Source organism: Mus musculus, chromosome 5, assembly GCF_000001635.26.
Source record: "Mus musculus strain C57BL/6J chromosome 5, GRCm38.p6 C57BL/6J".
NCBI classification, from domain to species: Eukaryota; Metazoa; Chordata; class Mammalia; order Rodentia; family Muridae; genus Mus; species Mus musculus.
Window position 1 is genome coordinate 121,698,189 of NC_000071.6, and position 15,302 is coordinate 121,713,490.

Here is a 15,302-nt window from a genome sequence, read left to right on the forward strand (position 1 = left end):
CTCTTCTGAAGGTTGTGAGTTCAAATCCCAGCAAGCACATGATGGCTCACAACTATCCATAATGAGATCTGATGCCCTCTTCTGGGGTGTCTGAAGACAGCTACAGTGTACTCATATAAATAAAATAAGTAAAATTAAAAAAAAAAAAGACAACAGGGTTTCATTCAGATGGATCTGGTGACAAAGCCTATAATTTCAACACTCAGGACAATGGCAGGATTTAAGTCCAGCCTGGGGTATAGAATGAGACCCTGTCTCAAGAAGACACACACACACAGGCACACATATATACACAGGCACACACACACATACACAGATGCACACACACAGGCACACATACACACAGGCACGCACACACACACACACACACACACATGTTTACTTCTATGAATGTATCTGGAATTGGGTTCCATACCAATGCCCATTACTCTGTTGAGAGATGCCCAAGGTGGTTCCACACCATGTTGTGTTAGAGGGACAGTGAACCCTGCTGAACCGGGATCTATGACATGTCATCTGTGAATCCTTCAAGTGATAGCCAAACTTGGTCTGCTGGTCAATTTCTTTACTTTGGTGTATGTCTCAGTTAGGGTTTTACTGCTGTGCCCAGACACCATGACCACGGCAACTCTTTTTTTGTTTTTGTTTTTGTTTTTGTTTTTTGAGACAGGGTTTCTCTGTGTAGCCCTGGCTGTCATGGAACTCACTCTGTAGACCAGGCTGGCCTCGAACTCAGAAATCTGCCTGTCTTTACTTTATTCCCAAGTGCTGGAATTAAAGGTGTGTGCCACCACGACCAGCAACCACAGCAACTCTTATAAAAATAACATTTAATTGGGGCTGGCTTATAGGTTCAGTCCATTATCATCAAGGCAGGGAGCATGGCAGCATCCAGGAAGACGTGGGGCTGGAGAGTTCCAGCTCTTGTTCCAAAGGCCGCTAAGCAGAATTCTGGCTTCCATGTAGTTAGAAGGAAGATCTTAAAGCCCATGCCCATGGTGACACACTTCCTCTAACAAGGCCACACCTCCAAATAGTGCCAGTCCCTGGGCCAAGCAAATTCAAACTACCACAGTGTGGGCTTTTTTTTTTTTTTTTAAACTCCTTCCAGACAGGGTTTCTCTGTGTAGCCCTGGATGTCCTGGAGCTCACTCTTTACACCAGGTTAGTGTGAACTCACAGAGATCGTCCTGTCTTTACCTTGTAAGTGCTTGATATGGGCTCCTTAAAAGACATATTTTTATGTTTATGTTTAATTATGTCTATGTGTGGGTCTATTCATAACTGAACTTGGATTTATTGCTCTGTTAAGATTAAGTATTGGCTGGTTAGATGGCTCAGTGGTTAAGAGTACAGTTTGCTATTCCAGAGCACCAGGGTTCAAGTCCCAGCACCCATGTGGTAGCTCCTACCTGTCTGTAACTCCAACTCCATGGCTTCTTATACAGACATACATGCAGGCAAAACAAACCAATGCATATTAAGTATGAACAAATTTTTATGTATATTAGAGAGATAATATATGTATCAAAATATATCATTTTATAATTTATGTGTTTATATTTTATATTCATTATATTATATATGTTATACATTATATAGTACATATTATATATTAGATTAATATGTGTTATATATTATGTATACATAGTATATATTATATTATGAATATTGGAGAGATAGAGGAGTAAGTGTGCTTGCTCTTAACCCCTGAGTCACCTCATCTCTCCAGACTCTGTTGGTGTTTGAAAGAGGAGCTCATGTAGCCCAGGCTGGTAGCTGAGGATGACCTTGAACTCCTGAACCTGCCGTCTCCACCCCCAAAATGATAGGATTATAGACCTTTGCCACCCTAACCCGGTGTTTGTTTTTAATGACATTTATCCAGTGTGTGTACAAGTTCCACTGTGTGCTGCAGAGGTCAGAGGACAGCTTTTAGAAATAGTTCTCCCACCGTATGGGTCCTGGGGATCAAAGTCAGGTGTCAGGCTTGATGACAAGCACTGTGACCAGCCTAGCTTTCTGCCTGCCCCTGCTCTTTGTGGCAGTTTTTTGTTGTTTTGGGGACAGAGCTTCCCTATGTCCTGAAACGCACGGTTTAGATCAGACTGGCCTCTGCTTCCTGAATGCTAGGCTTAAAGGTGTATATCAGCACTTGTCTGGTTCTGTTTGTATTTTTCAGACCTGATCTTGTTCCATTATGCAAACTGGTCTCCAAATCCTGGGTCTAACTAAGTAATGGTCCTGTCTAGAATCTGGGACCGAAGGCATGTGCCAGTAAGCTCAGCTTGCAGTAGAGCTCCGGGATTGCTGCACTGAGTGGATACCCGGGGCCGTTTTTTGTTTTTGTGAGTCTCTCAGCCACCCTCTCTTAAGTTTGGGGCTCAGACGGAGCACTGGCAGAGAGCGTGGCTCATCCCAGGGTTAGTCACTGCTGGGGCTGGGGCTGAGCCCAACTTCCGCGTGGGAGCAGGGGAAAGCCTGAATGGAAAGAGGCAGGGAAAGCGGAGGCTGGCAATGCATGGAAGCCTCCAGGAGCTGGAGGCGAGGAGCTACGACAGGCAGGCAAGCAGCTTCAGAGGAAGGCCAGCTAAATTTAACTCCCAGTTAAACCCAGGCTTCATTCCGAGTGTGTGTTTACCAGAAGTCGAGGGAGAAGATGAATGGGGATTCATTTCTGACTCAGAGCCCTGGTTGAGTCCCCTCTTCCCTCTGCCCTGGAAATTTTGTAATATTGTATCTCTTTTTAATTGCCCAGTCTTAGCAAAAAAAAAAAAAAAAAAAGGTAACTATTTCGTACTGAATGTCAATGTACTAAGAGAAAGATATTGTTTTCGAAATTAAAGTCAAATGCATATAGCATAAGCGTAACCATTTTATTTTCTTTTACTTTATCTTATAGACAGAGTCTTGTGGTGTAGGCAAATGGCTTTGAACTTGAGGCAAATCTCCTGCTTCAGCCTCTGAGTGTTGGGGTCATAGGCGGTTACCACTATGCTGGTTGCACTTTAGCCCCTTGAGACAGGGTCTCTTGTAGCTTGGGCTGGCCTCAAGCTCCATAGCCCAGGCTGACCTTGGACATTCATTCCCCGCCCATGACTGGTGTGGTAACTTCAGATAAAACCCCCAGGGCTTCGTGCAGGCTAGCCAAACACTTTATCAAGGGAGCCACGTCCTCAGCCACATCTCAACCACATCAGAGTGACTATTTTGGTGGCATTTAATGCTCATTGTAGCTAGCACTTTCACCTGGTTTCAGAACATTCTCCCCCAAAGAGAAGCCAGGTCTTCCCTTCCCCTCTCTCCTGAATTCCCTCTCAGCCAGTCTCTCTGTCCCCTCCCCCCTCACATCCAGAGCTTGCCTCTTCAGGACAGTGCATTTACTCGGACTTCTGGGACACATGACTTGTGTTATGTGCCCAGGTTGGAGATTCACCCATGGCAGTGTATGTCGACATTTCCTATGATATTCTACTGCATGGTCGAACCACATCTGGTTTCTGCCTCACCTGCTGACAGGTATTTGGGCTGTTTCTGTCTTTTGGCATTTGGGAGCCTCGTAAACAAGGCTCTGTAAACACAAAACCTGGAGCAGGGATGACAGTATATAGAATTAAATTTAGAGTCACCATATGTCACAAACAAACAAACAAACCCAACCAAAATATAAAATAAAGGCAAATATAATTTAACACTTAACTCCTTATCACTCCCATTACTGCTTTGTGGTGTTACCTCCTTTGATCTTAAACACCTGCTTCGCTCTTTTTCTTTTTTTTTCTTCCCTTCCCTTCCCTTCCCTTCCCTTCCCTTCCCTTCCCTTCCCTTCCCTTCTCTCTCCCTTCCCTTCCCTTCCCTTCTCTCTCCCTTTCTTTCTTTCTTTCTTTCTTTCTTTCTTTCTTTCCTTTCTTTCTTTTTCTTTCTTTCTTTCTTCCTTCCTTCCTTCCTTCCTTCCTTCCTTCCTTTCTTTCTTTCTTTCTTTCTTTCTGGCTTTTTTTTTTTTTTTTTTTTTGGTTTTTTTCAAGACAGGGTTTCTCTGTGTAGCCCATTGGTGGTATGACTCTGCCTTTTCTGGCAGTGCCCAGAAGGACTAGGTGCAAATGTCTCTGCATCTATGGGTTTGAGAAAGTTCCAGCTGACCCAGGTGAGAAAACCACTGTCCCTTTATGAAACCTCAACTTCTCTTCAAAATACAAGGGAAAAAAAAACCAGTTATGATCTGAATAGAGTAGAATACGATTCAGGGCTGTGAGCTTCACATTGCTGGGCTTCATTTATTTTTGTTTGTTTATTTATTATTTTGTATAGTGTCTCAGGCTGGCCCAGAACTTGCTTTGTAGCTGAAGATGATCGTGTTGATCTCTGTGTGTCTACCTCCCAAATGCTGGGGTTATGAGCACAGACCCAGTTCTTTTTTTATTTTTTATTTATTTATTTATTTTCTTTAAAAGATTTATTTATTGATTATATGTAAGTACACTGTAGCTGTCTTCAGACACTCCAGAAGAGGGAGTCAGATCTCTTTATGGATGGTTGTGAGCCACCATGTGGTTGCTGGGATTTGAACTCCGGACCTTCGGAAGAGCAGTCGGGTGCTCTTACCCATTGAGCCATCTCACCAGCCTCCCAGTTCTTTTTTTAAAAAAAATATTTATTATTATTATTGGTTTTTTGAGACAGGGTTTCTCTGTATAGCCTTGGCTGTCCTGGAACTCACTTTGTAGACTAGGCTGGCCTCAAACTCAGAAATCCACCTGTCTCTGCCTCTTGAGTGCTGGGATTAAAGCCCTGCGCCACCACGCCCCGCTAAATATTTATTTTTAATTGTGCATATGGATATATGCCTGTACACGTGAGTTCCGGTACCTGTGACGGTCAGAGGCATTGGACCTCTGGAGCTAGGGTCACAGATGGTTGTGAGCCGTCCATGTGGGTGTTGAGAACCTTACTTTGCTTGAATCCTCTCAGAGTATCGAGCACCGCTAACTGCTGAGCCTTCGCTCTAGCCCCACACCCCAGCCTTTTGATGAATTTCTCCGTTGAGTCAAAGTCAGAGAGACAGAAACTTGATAGTTCCTGGAGACAGGAACTCTCCTGCTATAATCCCAGCAGCCTGGGGCCATCCTGGACTACAGAGAGGCCACAAGGCTAGCCAGGACTACTTAGCAAGACCCTGCCTTAAAAGAAACAAAGTGATGCCCTGCCAGGTGCTTCCCTTTGTCTCTGACTCCCAAGTGCTGAGGGTAGAGGGCATAAGGGCATGTGCCACCACTCTCTGGCTTCTTTTGAGGTTGTGTGTGTGTGTGTGTGTGTGTGTGTGTTTGAGAGGTGGAGGTTGGCAGGCCTGGGGGGTCAAAGGGCAACTTTTGGGAATTTGTTCTTTCTGCCTCGTGGGACCTAGGGATCAAACATCAGGCTTGGTAGCAGGTAGGTTGGTATGCCAAGCCAGCTTGGTGACTTCCATTATTTCCATGGAGATAGGGGGGTGTCTTTCAAGTTAGTCCAGGCTGGCCTTGAACTTCCTGCACTGTTGAGGATGACCTGAACTTACCTTCCTGCTTCCACTTACCAAGGACTACGATGTATTTATGAGTGTGTGAGGGGTAGGGGATATGTGCAAGGGAATGCAGGAAAACCCTTAGAGGTTAGAAGATGGAATTGGATTCCCTGGAGTCAGAGATTCAGGCAGCTTGTTAGCTGCCCAACATGGTTGCTGGGCACTGAATGCTGACCCTCATTTTAGAGCCCCAAGTGCCTGTAACCACTGAGCCACATCTCCAACATTATATATATATAATGGATATATATATATATCCATCCCCAAGACAGGGTTTCTCTGTGTAGCCCTGGCTGTCCTGGAACTCATTCTGTAGACCAGGCTGGCCTCGAACTCAGAAATCCGCCTGCCTCTGCCTCCCAAGTGCTGGGATTAAAGGTGTGCATCACCACACAGGGCTGAAAAATATTTTTAACACCTGATGGTAATGGACATACCTTTTATCCAAGCACTCGGGCAGATTTCTGTTAGTTTGAGACCAGCTCTGAAACCACAGGCTGCCCACAAAATTTTCCTGGGGAGGGGGGTTGTAAATAAAAAACAAAAAAGGGTCCATCGTGGTGATATACACTTTTTATGCCCGCACAGAAGAGGCAGGTAAAGGTGATTTCTATAAATTCAAGGCCAGCCTGGTCTACTTCTGGAGTTCCAAGCCAGAGTTGGGGCCATGAAAATTTTCATTCAACATTTCTACGGAAAAAGAGTTCTTTCCTCTGTGTCAGCTGGTACCCAGCTTCTGCTCTGGGAACAATGTCGCTGCAGCATCAGTATTCTATCCCTTAGCTAAGACAAAATGAGCATCCTCACTTTGGAAGAGAGCTTGTTTAGGGCCTGGCCCTCAAACGCTTTGCCAGGTGGTCACTGTGTTCTGGGCTGTGTTAGTGCAGGGCCCCTGAGTCCTCAGAACTACAGGGACCTGTTACTCTATACAATGCCTTGACTATCACCTTCCTGCAAGCCCCTGACCTGCTCCACGCGAACTCCTCCCATCCCGCTCCGCCCCGCCCCGCCCCGCCCCTGGTGGACTTTTAGTCTTTTGGGATTCCTGGAGTGTCCACAAATAGATTAGCCTTTAAGAATTCAGAGTAACTGTAGTTGGGGGGGGGGGGGGGGAAATCCTTGCTGTAATTAGCCACGGTCTTATTTTTGAAATTACATCTGCAAAAACTTGAAGGGGGACAAATGGGGGAGGGGAGGGCGGATCAGTGCTGATTGGAATCTTCGTGCCTTTGACAGGGAAATCAAGAGCATTGAGGAAAGAATGTGTCATCGCACTGGAAACACAGTGCAGGCGAAGTGAGCTGAAGAGAAATGATTGCAGGGGGGGAAAAAAAAACCCGAATCACTGGGCACGCAGGGCACGTGACCCACACTGTTGTAGCTGGCAACAGCAAATCACTCAAAATCTGTCTCCAGATCCTGAGACCCGAATAATCGCTTAAGTGATCAGAATTAACAGTGGCTCGTGGCATCCTGAAGAGTCACTGAAACTGTACGTCAAGTGGAGTGGCCACAGGACCCAGTCACCAAATCTTGACGGATTCTCTACCAACTCTCTTATTGCTGAAATATTCTGCCCCCCCCCGACCCCCGCCCCGCCCCACCCTTTCTGTTTTTTGAGAGGTCTCACTATACACTCCCTGGCTATCTAGGAACTCACACAGATCTATCAGCATTTGCCTTCCAAGTGCTGGAATTAAAGGCATGGACCATCATGCCTGGCAGAGTCTGGAGCCCTGATCATTCTGCCTCTACCTACACAATCATGGGTGTGTACTGTGTTGTCAGTTAAAAATTAATCATATTTATATAATTTTAAACATTTTATATATGTGTGTGTATGTGTGTGTGTGTATGGAGGGGGCAGGGAGGGAGGGAGGGAGACAGTTGGTTATTTCCGTCCACCATGTGGGTTGTCCCAGGATCTAACTTAGGTCTTTAGGTTCAGGGGCCAGTATCTTTGCTGGCTTGATCATATATTGGTTTTTTTATTTTTTATTTTTTTGAGACAGGGTTTCTCTGTGTAGCCCTGGCTGTCCTGGAACTCACTCTGTAGTCCAGGCTGGCCTCCAACTCAGAAATCCACCTGCCTCTGCCTCCCAAGTGCTGGGATTAAAGGTGTGCACTACCACTGCCCAGTGATCATATCTATTTTTATGGGTTAAATATTAAGAATACTTTTCTTCAGGCAGGACTATACAGAGAAGCCCTGTCTCAAAATATAAGCCAAAACAACTTTTTTTGGTTTGTTTTAAGACGTTCATTTATGCACATGTGCCTGCATGTATTTATTTGAAGCATGTGCACACAGGTGTGCACTGAGGTCAGAGGGCATTGGATCCCCTGGAACTGGTGTTATAGGTAGTGGTGAGGTCCCGCATGTGGGTGCTGGGAAGTGAACTTTGTCCACTGCCAAGTCATCTCAGCAGCCCCAGCAACACATTTCAGTAGCAGAAGTCTTTTAGAATGACATTCTTTAATATCTTTTTCTTCTTCTCTTCTCTTCTCTTCTCTTCTCTTCTCTTCTCTTCTCTTCTCTTTTCTTTGCAAGACAGGGTCTGGCTGTTCTTGAACTCAGAGATCCACCTGCTATTTGTTTCCAGTGCTGGGATTAAAGATGTGCACTTCACAGTATCTTTTTTTTGTCTTTATCTTTTTTTTTAAAAAAAGATTTTATTTTATGTGTATAAGTACACTGTAGTCTTCAGACACACCATAAGAAGGCATTGGATCCCATTACAGGTGGTGTATGTATGTATGTGTATGAGTACACTGTAGCTGTCTTCAGACACAGCAGATCCCATTACAGATGGTTGTGAGCCACCATGTGGTAGCTGGGAATTGAACTCAGGACCTCTGGAAGAGTAGCCAGTGTTCTTAACCACTGAGCCATCTCTCCAGCCCTCATTGTTGTTCTTTTAAGAAAATACTTATTCCAGGGATGGTGGCACATGCCTTTAGTCCCAATACTCAGGTTGCTGAAGAAGTACCATTCTTCTGAGTTCAAAGCCAACTGATCTACATATTGAGACTGAGACTCTTAAAAAAACAAAAAACAAAAAACAAAAACAAAAAAAAGCCAAAACAAAACTAAAAAGCACTTTTAAAACATTGTGGGCTAGCCGGGTTGTGGTGGCGTATGCCTTTAATCCCAGCACTTGGGAGGCAGAGGCAGGTGGATTTCTGAGTTCGAGGCCAGCCTGGTCTACAAAGTGAGTTCTAGGACAGGCAGGGCTATACAGAGAAACCCTGTCTCGAAAAAAAACCAACCAACCAACCAACCAAACAAACAAACAAAAAACACAAAACAAAACATTGTGGGCTGGAGAGATGGCTTAGTGGTTAAGAGCACTGACTGCTCTTCCAGAGGTTGAGTCCAACTCCCAGCAACCACATGGTGGCTCACAACCATCTGTAATGGGATCTGCTGTGTCTGAAGACAGCTACAGTGTACTCATACACATACATACATACATACATACATACATACATACAAACATACATAAATCTTTAAAAAACATTGTGTGTGAGCCGGGCAGTGGTGGCGCATGCCTGTAATCCAGCACTTGGGAGGCAGAGGCAGGTGTATTTCTGATTCAAGGCCAGCCTGGTCTACAAAGTGAGTTCCAGGACAGCCAGGGCTACACAGAGAAACCCTGTCTCGAAAAAAACCAAAAAACCAACCAACCAACCAACCAACCAACCAAAACCAAACACCAAAACATTGTGTGTGTTGAGGCCTGGTTTCACACAGCTCATGCAGACTCAACCAACAGAAGAAGATCACATCCCCTCCCTGTTCCTTCTGCCTCCACCTCCCATAGCACAGGCTGGGATTCCATTAACTAGGAGTCCTGCAAGATGGATGGTTCAGCATGTAAAGGTGATTGCTCCCAAGCCTGAGGACCCAGGCTCTCTTCCCAGGTCCTACACAGCACGAGGAGGAAACTGACTCCTGCAAGTTGTTCCCTTGCTTCCCCACTAATCCTGGTATGCATCCACTTTCCCAAACACAGGTCTGAGTAAGAAGCTGCTATGGTGTTAGCTCAGATTCGGATTTGTCTGCAAAGAATCCTGAAGGCACCTGAGACTTGCAGGAAGTGCACTTAGCACGTCTGGGTCATGTACAGGAGTGCCCCGTTGCTGAACAACAGATTACAGTGTGAGGACCATGTCATGTCACCAAGGATGCTTGAAGATGAGAACTCAGAGTCACTGACTGGTCCACTCAGGCCACCAGTGGATTTTATGTGTGAAAATGACCCCGGACTAGCAACACAAGCACCAGATGGTGAGGAGTTCAGCTGCAGTCCAGTTCTAGAGACAGCTCGGCTGGGAAAGTGAGCAGACTTTGAGTTTGATTCCCCAGGCCAACTAAAAATGTTGGGTGTGGGGGCTGGTGAGATGGCTCAGTGGGTAAAAGCACCTGACTGCTCTTCCGACGGTCCAGAGTTCAAATCCCAGCAACCACATGGTGGCTCACAACCATCTGTAATGAGATCTGACACCCTCTTCTGGTGTGTCTGAAGACAGCTACAGTGTACATTACATGTAATAAATAAATTAAAAAAAAATGTTGGATGTGCCAGCACACTGTTAATCCCAGCACTCGGGAGGCAGAGGCAATCAGGTCGCTGTGAATTCCAGGCCAGGTACGTCTACAAGGTAGAGAAAGATTTGGGAAGTCATCTGTTTATCTCTGGCCTATTTAAACACACACACACACAAGCATCAACATGCACAGTGCAGTTCAACTTGTTGATCTAAGCTCCAGGCCTCTGGTATTGCCAAATGAGACGTAGCAGAGGTTTCAGACATGGAGGTTTGACTAAGGTATGGCCGTTACCAAGTTCATTCACATGCCTCTTGCCTAGTACCTGTAAAATTTAATTTAGAACTTTACAGCTAGCTTTTCTTTTCTTTTCCATATAAGTATTTGTTTTGTGTTACATGTGTGTGGGTGTGCACCTGTGGCCAGCCAGCAGACAACTATAGTAGGAGCCTAGTCTCTTCTAACACATGGGTTCTGGGGCTTGAACTCAGGTCCTCAGGCCATTTCTTATTATACGTAGCTATCAGTGTCAGGAAGTCTTGTTCAAATTCTCTTCCCTTCCCAATGTGCTTGGCACTTGGCCTTAGCTGTTCGGTTGGTGTAAGTCTTTTCTTAGTCTTTTTCTCCCCTGTTTTCCTTTCGGTTATTTAAAAGCTTATCTTGGTGTTGGAGAGATCCCTCAACACTCAATGGTTAGTGTACTACTTGCTCTTCTAGAGGACCCAGGTTCAATTCCAAGCATCCATATGGTGGCTCACAACCACCAACTCCAGTTCCAGGGATTCAATGCCCTCTCCTGGTCTTTGCAGACACCAGGCACACACATGTTAACACCAAAATCCATACACATAAGAGTTAAACTGACTTGTTAAAAACAAAACAACTTTAAAGGGGCTAGAGAGATGGCTCAGTGGTTAATTTCATTGTCTGCTCTTCTAGAAGACAGGGTTCAATTCCTACCACCGACATGGCAACTCACATCTGTCTATAACTCAAATTTCCAGTGGATCTGACTCCCTCACACAGACCTATGTGCAGGCCAAACACCAATGCACATAAAATTAAAAAAAAAAAAAACCTTTAACATGAACTTACCGGTATTAGTATATATTTTACGAATTCATTTTCAATTTAGGAATCAGGTACTGTTTTTTTTTTTGGGGGGGGGGTTGGTGGTTGGAGACAGGGTTTGTCTGTCTAGCCATGGCTGTCTTGGAACTCACTCTGTAGACTAGGTTGGCCTAGAATTTAGAAATTCACCTGCCTCTGCCTCCCAAGTGCTGGGATTAAAGGCCTGCGCCACCACTGCCGGGCTCAAGTAATGTTTTAAACCCTAGATTTGTTACTTATTTTGGCTTCTTTTGGAAACAGTGTTTCACAGAGCTGGTAAAAATGTACTATGTAGTAGTAGCCAAGGTTGGCCTTGAACTCTTTTCCCTGTGACCTCTATCTCCCGAATGCTGGGATTCAAGGCTTTGCTTTCATGTCAGGCTTCTTCAGGGTCACTTTTTCAAGGACCACCACATCTAGGAAGGCTAACTTTCCCTCTCTCCATGTTCTTGGGAAATAACAATGACCTTTTAGAAAGTGTTCACCAAATATGACAATTTTTATTTGGGCTATGTAGGTTAATTGAATTTCAACTGGACTACTAGTAACTCTTATATACGTTCTAAGTTTTTCTTTTTAATTATTCACAGGTGGACCAGGGGTGTGGAGCTGGAGAGGCAATGCTATACTCCCTATCTAAAACTGACACCCCAGATCCATTTTTCTCTCTTTTTTTTTTAAAGTCATATTTATGGCCAGTCATGGTGAAGCAGGTCTTTGATCTCAGCAGGCAGGTGGATCTATGTGAGTTCCAGAACAGCCAGGGCTGTTACACAGAGAAACCCTGTCTCGGAAAAAACCAAACAAGAACAAAAACCACCACCGACAAGGTCATACTTATATTGCTTATATATGTGTGGCACAATCCAAGGGTGGAGGGCTGGGGACAATTCCAAGCATTTAAGTTTTCTTCTTCCACATGCCAGCTCCAGGGTTGAGAGTTAGGTGGTGAGCTTAGGCAGCCTGGGCCTTTACCTTCTGAGCTATCTGCTAGCTACTTAAAAAAAAAAAAATCCATGTAGACCAACAAGTCTGGAACTCAAGAGATCCAGTTGCCTGTCCAGAGCTGGGATTAAAGGCATGTGCCATAACCAGGGGTAACTCTTCATTGAATTGCCCCTTCTTGAGACTGGGTCTCTTGTAGCTTAGCCTGGCCTAGAATTCCCTCATGAAGGTGAAGATGACCTTGACTGTCTAATCCTCCTTCCATTTCCCAAGTGCTCGTACTACAGGCAAGAACACCATGCCTGCCTTTAATTCACTGGAATGACTTTAATAGGTTGAGGGTTTTTTTTTTTCCCTCGGCCCATCACCTTCTTAAGCAATTTCACTTAGAAAAGAAAGAAAAAAAAAAAAACCAATTTAAACTCATTTGAAAAAAGTTAACCATTTGTTTCCAATTTAATTACAACACCTTAAAAAAAAAAACGGACCAGTGTTTGGTGGCCTTCCCGAGTTAAAGTAAAAGTTTTTAAAAGGGGTCAAGGTCTAAAGTTGACATTCTTGGGAAAGTCTGTTTAGTCTTCACCGAGGGAGACCCCATCACCCAGTTCTACTACCAATCAGGTCCATTTCCCTTCGGGTCCCCTGAAGGAGGAACTAAGAAGTCCGAGCGAGCTAGGGGGAAAAAAAAAAAGAGGGTTCAAATGAAGGTCAGAGACCCAACAGTTCGCCGGGGTGAATAAAGTGGGGCAAAGTGAAGCAGCTGGCGGTGGCTTCTGAGGCGGCAAGCTTCCCCACGCTGGCAGGGCAAGTCGGCACGCAGTGGCACCTGGGGGCCTACTGTGTGCCAGGCCCCGATTGCAGGTCCCCGCCCCGAAGGTGCCCGCAGGCCATCCTCTAAGTTGTGATTTGGTGGGGTGGGGGTGGGGTGAAATCAAGGTCCTCCAAGGGGGTCGAGGACACCCGAGCAGCTCACGGCGCCCGTCCCCGAAGCAGATCCCGAAGTTCAGACCCGCCTTGGCGAGGGCGGATCCCTCCTGGCCCCCTCCACGGCCCTAGTTCGACCCCGGGGAGAGCGAACGCGGCCCAGCGCTGCGCCCCGCTCCTCACGTGTCCCTGATCGGCCCCCCGGGCCGTCTCACGTTCGACTTCCGCCTGACCCTTCCGACTTCCGGTAAAGAGTCCCCCCCCCCACCCCCGACACCTCCCCCGCCCCGGGTCTGTTTCGCATCTCCGCGCCCTCCAGGCCCGCGTCAACCCCGTCCGCGTCCGCCAGCCCGGGTCCCATGCGTTCGTCCACCGCCGCCGCTCAGCGGCCCGCGGCGGGGGACCCCGAGCCGCGCCGCCCGGCGGGCTGGGCCGCGCGGCGCTCGCTCCCGCGGACGGCGCGGCGCGGCGGGCGGGGCGGCGCGGTGGCGTATCCCTCCGCCGGCCCTCCCCCGCGCGGCCCCGGCGCCCCTCCCCGCGGGCCGCGCTCGCCACCCTGCGCCTCAGACTGTTTTGGTAGCAACGGCCACGGCGCGTCCCGGCCCGGCTCCCGGCGGCTGCTCGGTGTCTGCGGGCCTCCCCGCCCCTTCGTCGTTGTCCTGCTGCCTCTGGCCCCCGCGGCCACGCCGGCCCGCGCCTGCCCGCCCGGCGTCCGCGCGTCCCCGCCGCGCTCCGGCGTCTCCTCCTCGGCGCGCCCGGCACCCGGCTGTCCCCGCCCGGCGTGCGAGCCGGTGTATGGGCCGCTCACCATGTCGCTGAAGCCGCAGCCGCAGCCGCCCGCGCCCGCCACTGGCCGCAAGCCCGGCGGCGGCCTGCTCTCGTCGCCCGGCGCCGCGCCGGCCTCGGCCGCGGTGACCTCGGCTTCCGTGGTGCCGGCCCCGGCCGCGCCGGTGGCGTCTTCCTCGGCGGCCGCGGGCGGCGGGCGTCCCGGCCTGGGCAGGTGGGTGTCAGCTCCCCCAGCCCCCTCCGCGCCGGGCCGATCCCGCGCCGCTCGTCCCCTCCCCCGCCTCGCGCCCCGTGACCGGCCGGCTTCGCGATGTGCCGGGGGGCCCGCGGAGGGGCGGGAGGCGCCGGCAGATTCCTTCGGGCTTCTCGGGCCGTGTCCAGCCTCCCGCACCATCGCGTCCCCTCCCCCCAGACGGCCAAGATGGACGGCCCTGGCGGCCCCCTGCCCCTCCCGGGTGTGCCAGGGGCGATTGGTATCCCGCCCCACCCCCTTGCTGCGCCCCCCCCCCCGATAGAAGGGCGGCTGAGCCTGGGTGCGGGTCGCAGGGGGTGGGGGGATCCTCTCCTGAAATGAGCCTCTTTGCCGGGTGGGGAGTCGGGAGGGAGGAGGGGAGATTGAGGCCCAGCCGCCCCAGGTAGGGTCAAGCCGGGTGTCCTGCATATCTATCCCCCGCCCCGCAGACCCTGGGAAGGTGGGCGACGGAGGCGAGGTGGGTGCCAGCGGCCTAACGCACCCATCCCCCTTTAGATCTGGGGCGGCGGGGTTCCCGCAGCGGGCCGTTCTTCCCCTCCCCCCCCCCAACTGGGGAAGGGGTGGGAGTGCCCGGCTCCCTCCAGGCCCGCCTCCCTCCTTCCCCGCAAGGTCCCCTGCGCGCGGGTGGTGGCCGATCCGCATTGCTGTTCCTCGTCCGCGGAGCAGAAGGCGCCTTTGAATAGAGGTGGGCGAGGGCCGGACTCTTGAGGTGGGTTGGCCGCGGGCTCTGGACACGCACCGCATTTTCCCTCCCAACCCCCCCCCCCCCCGGCCCAGTTCCTGCAATTTTTAGGGGTGAGGCGCCGCAACAGAGGAGTTGGTGCGGGTCCGAAGGCAACAACTCCCGAGTGTTGGCTTGCGCCCTGGTCCCCCTCTCCCCTTCCCTGGGCCCGATCTCGTTGGTAGGCTGGGGTGCTGTCCTGTGTGACTGGACTCTGGAGGGTGTGTGCGTGCGGGGGTGGGGAGTGGTGGGGGTGCTTGTCAGTTCGTATTTCACGAACTAAGAAAATGCTTAGTGTTAAAACGGAGAGGCAGATGCCAATAGACTCCATTCCATTGTGGCCGGTGTCCTTAACTTGGGAAACGCCGCCGCCAGAGCTTACCAAGGGCATGCAAGTCCTTTTCCCCTGTGCCCCTGTGTTACAGGCACTACTGTGCCTCCCTCTGGCCTAGGC

At 49.2% G+C, this 15,302-nt stretch overlaps 1 protein-coding gene across 37 annotated transcripts in view; it reads left to right on the top strand.

The window, feature by feature from the left end:
* The first annotated feature begins 13,420 nt into the window (after positions 1 to 13,420).
* The window catches only part of Atxn2 (ataxin 2), a 103,342-nt gene continuing 101,460 nt past the window's right edge, over positions 13,421 to 15,302 (top strand). For 27 of the 37 annotated variants that reach the window (XR_003955602.1, XM_030254251.1, XM_030254258.1 and 24 more), the window contains exon 1: positions 13,581 to 14,088. Coding sequence is in view for 31 of the 37 variants with exons in the window: in XM_030254251.1 (XP_030110111.1) it covers positions 13,898 to 14,088 (191 nt within the window). In the remaining 6 variants the exon portion in view is untranslated. Of the gene's footprint in view, positions 14,089 to 14,157; positions 14,837 to 15,302 lie in introns of those variants that run through there. The other 10 variants (XM_030254265.1, XM_030254262.1, XM_030254244.1 and 7 more) reach the window with 8 other exon arrangements.